The 10,646-nt window shown below is 42.1% G+C and overlaps 1 protein-coding gene across 1 annotated transcript in view; it reads left to right on the forward strand.

Annotated features, from left to right (window-relative positions):
- LOC138950617 (receptor-type guanylate cyclase gcy-28-like) overlaps positions 1-8,364 on the forward strand; it is a 25,560-nt gene extending 17,196 nt beyond the window's left edge. The window contains exons 2-5 of the mRNA XM_070322325.1: positions 2,508-2,700; positions 4,652-4,799; positions 7,279-7,370; positions 8,144-8,364. Coding sequence (XP_070178426.1) covers positions 2,508-2,700; positions 4,652-4,799; positions 7,279-7,370; positions 8,144-8,209 — 499 coding nt within the window. The 3' untranslated portion in view covers positions 8,210-8,364. The remainder of the gene's footprint in view (positions 1-2,507; positions 2,701-4,651; positions 4,800-7,278; positions 7,371-8,143) is intronic.
- Positions 8,365-10,646: the final 2,282 nt, after the last annotated feature.

The raw sequence follows: 10,646 nt of genomic DNA on the forward strand, positions 1-10,646 counted from the left end.
CTGTGTGAAAAAGCCTGACCGTATCTGTGATGGTTTACGGGAGGCTTACTGTGCCTTCAAGAAAAAAGGTCGTTCAGGACGAGTAGTACTATTTTGTGTTAAAAGGGTAAAGTGCAGCTCGTGATTGTTTTTGCTCTACCCTGGTAAATGTCTCAGTGATACGGCAACGAAATAGGTACATTTCAACCCCGGGGGAGCTTCAGAGTCACAACGTGACATACTCTCCTCTCTAGCCAGTTAGGAGTTAGGTGTGGTGGGTGCACGATTTCAGGTTGTCAAGTTCTGTTTCACAGCATCCCTCGGTCAGGTTTGTTTGTTTGTTTGTTTGTTTGCTTAACGCCCAGCCGACCACGAAGGGCCATATCAGGGCGGTGCTGCTTTGAGATATAACGTGCGCCACACACAAGACAGAAGTCGCAGCACAGGCTTCATGTCTCACCCAGTCACATTATTCTGACACCGGACCAACCAGTCCTAGCACTAACCCCATAATGCCAGACGCCAGGCGGAGCAGCCACTAGATTGCCAATTTTAAAGTCTTTGGTATGACCCCGCCGGGGTAACCCACGACCTCCCGATCACGGGGCGGACGCCTTACCACTAGGCCAACCGTGCCGGTCTCGGTCAGGCCCTCTTCTTTGACCGTGACACGTGTAAGTAGCACGCGAGTTCAAACGAATATACTTAAACGTCACGTTCAGCACGGGGCTCTTTTCGGGTTCACATTTGACGATTTGTTTTATCTTGATCTGGGAAAATGGACGTGTACACGGCTCAAACGGCGAAACTGAAAAAAGAAACATTTTAGCAGAAGATAGTACTAATCGTCCCGAACGCACTGACTAAAAGTTGCCTTGATTATTTTAGATTGATAAAATATGACCCTCCACCACGAAATGAGTCGCATGTCACCTCGCGCGGTTCTGCGCTAGGCTTAAATATAAGTCCGGGGAGTGTCTGGTAACAGTGTGAGGGTCACCTTAGTCACAGGCTTATAACTCAAACACTTTTCGCTCTTTTCTAAAACGGGTTTCACCACTGGATAGAGCATAAAAAACTCTTTATGAAAATGTAAAAATATGAAAATCATGCGAAGGTGACATGCGACTCATTTCGCGGTGAAGGGTCACAAATACGTTTTCCACCTGCCCCTCAGCCAGACTATATCTGTGTGTATATCCCTGGGCTTTTTGTAGAAACGTGGTATTTTTAACGTGTGCGCATGGGTTATTTGTGCATGCATTTGCACACGTGGGTGGAGCAATTTCGCCTGCTTAGAGTTTGCACTGAACTTTGACTCTGGAATTACAGAAAAATCACCCGCTGCAGGGCCGGATCTGGGGGGGGGGGGGGGGTTCCTGGGGTTCCGGACCCCCCCCCCCCCCCCCCTGGCCATCCAATGTACCTCTCAGAGAAAAAAAAAAGTGGACTTTGGACCCCTGCCTTCAGTTGGAACCCCCCCCCCCCCCCCCCCCTCAAACGAACTTGGTCCGGCCCTGCGCTGCTGCAGTTCCTGGGTATCAAGTCCAAGCCGATACCGACGAACAAGTTGAACGAGGGTCTGGGTAATCCAGTTGGTAGTGCACTGGGCTTGTGGATCTATATAGGGTTCACGGGTTCAAATCCAAGCCGGGACGGACACGGGTCAACTTTATGTGCAGACTCAGAGACGGAAGCCATGTCCCATCACCGTGTCACCACAGTGGCACGTAAAAGACCTCGGTCATTCTTCCATAAGTTGATTACATCTAAACATGCACATTTGTGGGTAGCGCGCCACGTGTAGCACTCCACTGGGAGGAAGCGACCCGAATTTCCCAGCAATGGAATAATAAAGTTGAAGACAGGAAAGGACAGGAAAGGGAAGGGGAAAGGAAAGCCATCGCGCTACCGACTGAGATACGGACTGACCCGCACACAACGTTTGAAAGACCCTTTCCAAGCAAGACAAATCTGGCCCCAGCAAAGTTAGGTAATTCAAAAGAAAAGACCTCTCAACCTTCCGTAATGCGATTTTGCTGAGTGAGCTTCTAAAGGAAATCAGTTAGGCAACGGTATTGTAAAGATGACAGCGGGAGGGCGTGTGTGTGTGTGTGTGTGTGTGTGTGTATGTATGTGTATATGTGTGGACGTACCCCAAGCTTGTAAAATGAGACCAGCTCTAGGGAGGGAGTCACAAAGCCGTGTTTTCTTTTACACAAATCCGACTCAAACCCAGTCCGAATACCATAGTTAAACGATTTGTTAAATTCGCTAAAGTTGTAATGGGACTTACTTTTGGTGAAGGAGTTGCCAAACCTTGTTTGTTCTTAAACTGCACTGCACTGCACTGTATTGTATTGTATTGTATTGTATTGCATTGCATTGCATTGCATTGTATTGTATTGTATTGTATTGTATTGTATTGTATTGTATTGTATTGTATTGTATTGCATTGTATTGTATTGTATTGTATTGTATTGCATTGCATTGTATTGTATTGTATTGTATTGTATTGTATTGTCCAGCCACCGGACACCACAACCATGGCTCGATGCTGCAGACACGGAGAAACGTAACGCTAAAGCCCGCCAGACCTTCGAGTCGTTGATGACCGTCACTCTGAGAAAGCCAGCGTCCGAAGAGTATCGCATGTTCTCCAGGGCTGTCAACAGGCGTGCCACATATAGGTATCAGGACTTCACTTTGAGCGAGTACGAGGTGTGTTTGCTAGTATCGTAAGAGGAAGATGATGAAGAAGAGGGTGAAACGGATAAAGCAGTAGTATTGGTGGTGGTAGTAGTAGTTGTAGTAGTAGTTGTAGTAGTAGTTGTAGTAGTAGTAGTAGTAGTAGTAGTAGTAGTAGTAGTAGTAGTAGTAGCAGCAGCAGCAGCATCGGTAGCAGTAGTATTAGTTGTTGGTGGTTGTAGTGGTGGTGTTGTGAGTGCTGTTATTGTGGTAGGACTAGTAGAATTAGTAGTAAAAGTGCAGCCATTAATGCTGTGGTAGTGGTGGTGCTGCTGCTGATGGTGGTAGTAGTTGAAGATAAGATAAGATAGCATCAGATAAGATAAGATACATCTTTATTTCCCGAGGGTAATGGAATGAGCATTCTCATCCTTGTTTATGGGGTTCTGATTTGGCCTATATAGTAGTAGTAGTAGTAGTAGTAGTAGTAGTAGTAGTAGTAGTAGTAGTAGTAGTAGTAGTAGTAGTAGTAGTAGTAGTAGTAGTAGTAGTAGTAGTAGTAGTAGTAGTAGTAGTAGTAGTAGTAGTAGTAGTAGTAGTAGTAGTAGTAGTAGTAGTAGTAGTAGTAGTAGTAGTAGTAGTAGTAGTAGTAGTAGTAGTAGTAGTAGTAGTAGTAGTAGTAGTAGTAGTAGTAGTAGTAGTAGTAGTAGTAGTAGTAGTAGTAGTAGTAGTAGTAGTAGTAGTAGTAGTAGTAGTAGTAGTAGTAGTAGTAGTAGTAGTAGTAGTAGTAGTAGTAGTAGTAGTAGTAGTAGTAGTAGTAGTAGTAGTAGTAGTAGTAGTAGTAGTAGTAGTAGTAGTAGTAGTAGTAGTAGTAGTAGTAGTAGTAGTAGTAGTAGTAGTAGTAGTAGTAGTAGTAGTAGTAGTAGTAGTAGTAGTAGTAGTAGTAGTAGTAGTAGTAGTAGTAGTAGTAGTAGTAGTAGTAGTAGTAGTAGTAGTAGTAGTAGTAGTAGTAGTAGTAGTAGTAGTAGTAGTAGTAGTAGTAGTAGTAGTAGTAGTAGTAGTAGTAGTAGTAGTAGTAGTAGTAGTAGTAGTAGTAGTAGTAGTAGTAGTAGTAGTAGTAGTAGTAGTAGTAGTAGTAGTAGTAGTAGTAGTAGTAGTAGTAGTAGTAGTAGTAGTAGTAGTAGTAGTAGTAGTAGTAGTAGTAGTAGTAGTAGTAGTAGTAGTAGTAGTAGTAGTAGTAGTAGTAGTAGTAGTAGTAGTAGTAGTAGTAGTAGTAGTAGTAGTAGTAGTAGTAGTAGTAGTAGTAGTAGTAGTAGTAGTAGTAGTAGTAGTAGTAGTAGTAGTAGTAGTAGTAGTAGTAGTAGTAGTAGTAGTAGTAGTAGTAGTAGTAGTAGTAGTAGTAGTAGTAGTAGTAGTAGTAGTAGTAGTAGTAGTAGTAGTAGTAGTAGTAGTAGTAGTAGTAGTAGTAGTAGTAGTAGTAGTAGTAGTAGTAGTAGTAGTAGTAGTAGTAGTAGTAGTAGTAGTAGTAGTAGTAGTAGTAGTAGTAGTTGTAGTAGTAGTAGTAGTATATATGTGACCCTCCACCACGAAATGAGTCGCATGTCACCTCGCGCGGTTCTGCGCTAGGCTTAATATAAGTCCGGGGAGTGTCTGGTAACAGTGTGAGGGTCACCTTAGTCACAGGCTTATAACTCAAACACTTATCGCTCTTTTCTAAAACGGGTTTCACCACTGGATAGAGCATAAAAAACTCTTTAGGAAAATGTAAAAATATGAAAATCATGCAAAGGTGACATGCGACTCATTTCGTGGTGGAGGGTCACATATTTTGGTAGCAGTAGTAGCAGTTATAGTCACAAATGAATACCTCTAAGTACACAGACACACGTCTATTTTTACCAAAACCATTTGTTTTTGATTTTTCATTGCAAACGAGTTTATTATCCTGGTACAGGCATATGATATCGTGCCATTTTGAATTCAGTCCCGAGACAGTGTGAGCAGTTTTGTGAGCGCCTTCCATGACGCAGTCCTACTTTACGCCGTGGCTTTGAACGAGACGTTGGAAGCAGGTGGTGACGTCACTGATGGTGTCAGCATCCCCAACCGCATGAGGAACAGGACGTTTCAGGGTGCGTATACGTACCCTTAACAATATTTCCGCTTTTTAATAGACACTGAATGAGCCAGGCTTATTTCTGCACAAATAAATAGAAACACGCACACACAGAAACACAGATACACATGTAGACACGCACGAACGTACGCACGCACACACGCACGCACACACGCACGCACGCACGCACACGCACGCACACACACGCACACACACATACACACACACACACACACACACACACACACACACACGGACTGCTGCGTGGATCCAGGATTTCTTACATTGCGTTAAACGGCCTGGAACCTTCGTCTTCAGGACCTTTGGCTTCTGTCGGTGTTACCTCTACCCTTACCTCATGTCTCGAAGCCCTACCCTGTGAAGCACAGGAGGGAGGGTTTCTTCGCGAGTCCCAGCCAGACGTGTTGATCATAAATGTGTTGAAAGCCCTCACGGTTAAACTGTAGAGGGGCATGTTCCCGGGTATTACCCCGACTTTAGATTGTTTTGAGAAAGAATAGGGCCGCGACAAAGGTGTGGCTGTTGCGCTCGAGCTCCTATAGCCACCACGGCAGCAACACTTGAGGTTGGAGTTAAGTAGAGTCATGTAGGAATCCCGTTTTCGAGTCTTTTAAGGCAGATTATTTTTCTGAAGTAGAGATCAAGACTCCTTTGCAAGAGAAGATGTTCTGCCCGAGACATTAACTAGAGAGGACAGCACAATTTGTCCTGCTTACCGGATTCGCACTTTGACCAGTCTGCGAACGGCATGAGAAGAAGTCCTGGGACCAGGGCCGAGGCGCACGAAGCGAAAGTGGGTGCCACCCAAAAGAGTGAGAACAAACCACGGGGTGCGATTGGTTGAAATCACAACACATCTCAATTTCAACCAATCCAACACCACGACTGGCTCCCACCCGGTTGGTAACTCTCTGGTGCACCTTGGCCCAGCAGTCTAATCATTCCCCATTCTGTACACTTCACACTTAAACCAAATGGTAGACTTCGACGGTGACTATTTTTAAGGGCTTCGTGTGTTTCTGTTCATGGAACTTTTTGATCAAGCAGATATTTAGGCCAAAAAAAAAAATAGGTGTGGTTACGGTAACATAGCCAAAAAAAAATAGGGTAGGAAGGTAGGCAATCACTTTTTTTAAACTTTTTTTTTCTAATGTGTACAAATTAAACCTACTTGACAGGGAAATAAGTGTGCGACTCGAGCGCTGTCGCTTTCATTGCGTTTTCTGCACTCGTTTTTTTTCTTCTTTTTTTTCTTTTTTTGACAAATGTAATAAAAAGTTATAGGGTCGGCCCCTAAAAATAGGGTAGGTCGGGTTACCGTAACCACACCTATTTTTTGTTTAGGCCTTAGCACATCTTTCAACATGTTTAACTATCTGATCTTTGAATCAAAAAACAAGAAAGGTCAGTTACTGGAACGTTTGTTATTAACACAAATACGTTACATGTCAAGAGTGATTGTAACGTATTTGTGTCAATAACAAACGTGATTGTAACGTATGTGTGTCAATAACAAACGTGATTGTAACGTATGTGTGTCAATAACAAACGTGATTGTAACGTATTTGTGTTAATAACAAACGTGATTGTAACGTATTTGTGTCAATAACAAACGTGATTGTAACGTATGTGTGTTAATAACAAACGTGAATGTAACGTATTTGTGTCAATAACAAACGTGATTGTAACGTATGTGTGTCAATAACAAACGTGATTGTAACGTATTTGTGTCAATAACAAACGTGATTGTAACGTATTTGTGTCAATAACAAATGTGATTGTAACGTATTTGTGTTAATAACAAACGTGATTGTAACGTATTTGTGTCAATAACAAACGTGATTGTAAGGTATTTGTGTCAATAACAAACGTGATTGTAAGGTATTTGTGTCAATAACAAACGTGATTGTAACGTATTTGTGTCAATAACAAACGTTTCAGTAACTGACCTTTCTTGTTTTTTGTTTCTGAATTTTGGAACATTGGCAGTGTCTTTGTTTTTGGATTTATTGTATCTGATCTTTGGACTAAAACAGGGATACCTATACTATCCACTGATGGATTTTACTGGCTGACTGACTGATTGACTGTTTAATTGATTGATTGTGCGATGCAGGTATCACAAGCTCGGTGAGTGTTGACGAGAATGGAGACACGAACCCAAACTTAACTGGATTTGATTGATTGAATTGTTGACTTATTGACTGATTCATTGGTTGGTTGGTTGATTGGTTAATTGACTCTTCTTCTTCTTCTTCTTCTTCTTCTTCTTCTTCTTCTTCTTCTTCTTCTTCTTCTTCTTCTTCTTCTTCTTCTTCGTTCTTGGGCGGAACATCCCACGGTTTCTGCGTGTATGACCGTTTTTACTCCGCCATTTAGGTAGCCATACGCCGATTTCGGGGGAGTTGACTGATTGGTCTATTGCTTGATTGATGGATTGTCTGATTGATTGTCTGAATAATTATCCGATGCAGGCATCGCAGGCACAGTCAGTATCGACAAGAACGGAGACAGGAATCCAGACTACTCCCTGTTCACTTTCAACACTTTAGAGGCAGCAATGGAGGTCAGTAAAAAACACAAATTAAAAAAATGTAGCTGTTTGATCAGAATTACTGGCTTTGTTTAAATAATTTGTTGACCAATGTTTTTGACTTTGACTCAGAGATGTCGTTCGGCTTTATCAGTCGGCAAGACGCCGAAACTTATTGTAAAACGCCAATAACTTTGCCTATGTAGGTATTATCCCATTAGAAAATGCCGATTTCTGTACTATCCCATTTTGAAAGCATAAAGAAAGTTAATGCAAAGTTTTGTTTTGTCAATAGTTAAACATTCCAATAATCTACCTTTGTTGATGTGGTAACTATGCCATCAATAATGAATACAATATAATGTCCGACCGTAAGAATGGTTTGCCAATTGACAGGAGTGCAAGTAGCAAAAACAAGAAATTCCTCCGAGGTAGGAAAAACACCCCCGTTGGTCAAAGGGAAATAACCATTCTCACTGCCACCAACTGAGAAGGTTATTTCCCTTTGACCATTAATATGTCCCTCTATAAGTCCTTGTAAAATCTTAATCCACCAATAACTCCCTAACCGTGTGTTTGACTGGTCCCAATTTTTGTAAGGACCGTCTCAGGAATGTATAGAACCTGTTCACCAAGTTTGGTGACGATCGGTCCGTTCATTCTTGAGATCTATATGCGAACACAAACACACAAACACACAAACAAACAAACAAACAAACAAACACATGGACCGAATCCTATACACACCCCTATACCGGGGGTGTAATGACAACAGGTGTACAATTACTAAGGTCTTGTGATTACAGGTGGTGGGGACTTACTACGGAAGCAGCAAGCGTTACGAACAAGCTCCAAGCACGAGCCTCGACTGAGCGAAAGCATTTCAAAGCGAAGTTTGGGTAGAAAGCATGTGTTATTCTTCGATTAGCATATGACAACAAACAATAAATAGATAACACTGAAAGCCCAAAATGTTGTTTCTGGTTTGCTTGTGTGTGTGTGTGTATGTGTGTGTGTGTGTGTGTGTGTGTGTGTGTGTGTGTGTGTGTGTGTGTGTGTGTGTGTGTGTGCGTATGTCTGTTAGTCAGTCAGTATGTCTATCTGTCTTTATGCCTGTCTGTCTGTCTGTTTCTCTCTCTAACTGGGTCTGCACTGTCTGTCTGTCTGTTTCTCTCTCTAACTGGGTCTGCACTGTCTGTCTGTCCTGTCATGGCTTTGCCTTGTACGTTAACAACGTTCGTCCAAAGTTCAAACAACAGCGGTATGCCAAAGAGGAGAGGTACTGAGACACACATTAAATATGACGGTTTTTCTTCTTAATCTGTACAAATGTACGAGTACAGAGCTTAAACCGCGATAGCTGATTTACAATGTTATTTTAACAGAAGGTCCTGAATTACTTTTCTTCTTAAAGCCTGGCCACGTCTGAGATAGTTAGCAGGAAGGGGTATGACTTTAAGCGTAAACATAGTATTGCAATATATTTCATATGGCAAAAAGAACCCCCACAAAACACCATAATTATGTATGGCTGCTAATTTGAAAGAAACAATAGTTATTTTATTGTTAGGAAAACCCACATGTTGGAGCATGACAATAAACATGTTTCATTGTCTCTGCGTATTACCAAAAAGCATACTTTATTGCTGCTGATCTGGACCAAAAGAGCGAGCGATATACAAGTTATTACTTAAGAATAGCATTGTGTATACAGTGGAACAGTTGCGTTCATCGACTTTAACGTTGACACCGCAGCTTGAGGGTTTGGAAGCGCTTAATTAATATTCTGTGTATAAATTTGTTTGTTTGTTTGTTTGTTTGTTTGCTTAACGCCCAGCCGACCACGAAGGGCCATATCAGGGCGGTGCTGCTTTGACATATAACGTGCGCCACACACAAGACAGAAGTCGCAGAACAGGCTTCATGTCTCACCCAGTCACATTATTCTGACATTGGACCAACCAGTCCTAGCACTAACCCCATAATGCCAGACGCCAGGCGGAGCAGCCACTAGATTGCCAATTTTAAAGTCTTAGGTATGACCCGGCCGGGGTTCGAACCCACGACCTCCCGATCACGGCCTTACCACTAGGCCAACCGTGCCGGTCTCTGTGTATAAATGTGTGTGTGTACTTTGATAACTTTTGTTATCTCCTTGATTTCATTTCTGTACCTGTGAGTGAATTTTGTATTGTTACCTTTTTATTATGAATAGTTTTTGTCTATTTTAAATGCTATAGATAATAATGTTGTTAAGACATGGAATTGCGCTTCATTTGAACAAAGGCTTGCGAGTCGAGATTTCAGGGTATGAAACGAATGGTTTCAAGGCTTGGAAGAAAACGAGGAACGAAAACAAAAAATTGAGAACAAATACCTTGAACCTAACAAACAAAAAACTTGAAATGGTCGATCTTGGTAACATGTGGGCCAACCCGATTAATGTATTTTCTTTGCTCGAATTCAAGTTGCCCTGCAGGACTCAAAAACTAAGGTTCGAAATCTGTTGATCGTCTCACAATGTTCACAATTTCGCAATTTCAACAGAAGGGCTGATTTTGACATTTTCTTTGGCTTTTTCTGTCCGTATCTTATTCCCCTTCTCTCTTTTCCGCCATGTGGGATTGCCTGCCACCACCGACTGCTTATTCGATAATACTGCATATTGTAGTTTGTTTTAGAACTTTAAATTTTTTTCTCTGTGTGCTGAAAACTCGTTAGACAGAATCCGAAGAAATGTGATCGTTTCATCGTTCTGAACAAACGTCTCTGCAGAACAATCGATTTTCAAGCTGCCTGAGATTTTTATACTGACATAATATCGCACATGAAATAGACCTTTCATCGTTCTTAAATAACCGACAATCTGTTATGTGTGTGTGTGTGTGTGTGTGTGTGTGTGTGTGTGTGTGTGTGTGTGTGTGTGTGTGAGTGAGAAAGAGATAGAGAGTGAGATAGTGTGTGTGTGTGTGTGTGTGTGTGTGTGTGTGTTTGTGTGTGTGTGTATGGGTGTGCTTGCTGCACGTGTTAAGTAATGGCTAGCTACAATAAGTGGGATGATTCCATGACACACACACACACACACACACACACACACACACACACACACACACACATATACAAAACGCACACAGCCACACACAACGCACACAGCCAAAACACACACACACACACATACAAAACCCACACAGACACACACACATACAAAACACACACACACACACACTCACATACACACACACAACACACACACACACACACACACACACACACACACACACACACACACACACACACACACACACACAC

This window comes from Littorina saxatilis, linkage group LG16 (assembly GCF_037325665.1).
Source record: "Littorina saxatilis isolate snail1 linkage group LG16, US_GU_Lsax_2.0, whole genome shotgun sequence".
Taxonomy (NCBI): Eukaryota; Metazoa; Mollusca; class Gastropoda; order Littorinimorpha; family Littorinidae; genus Littorina; species Littorina saxatilis.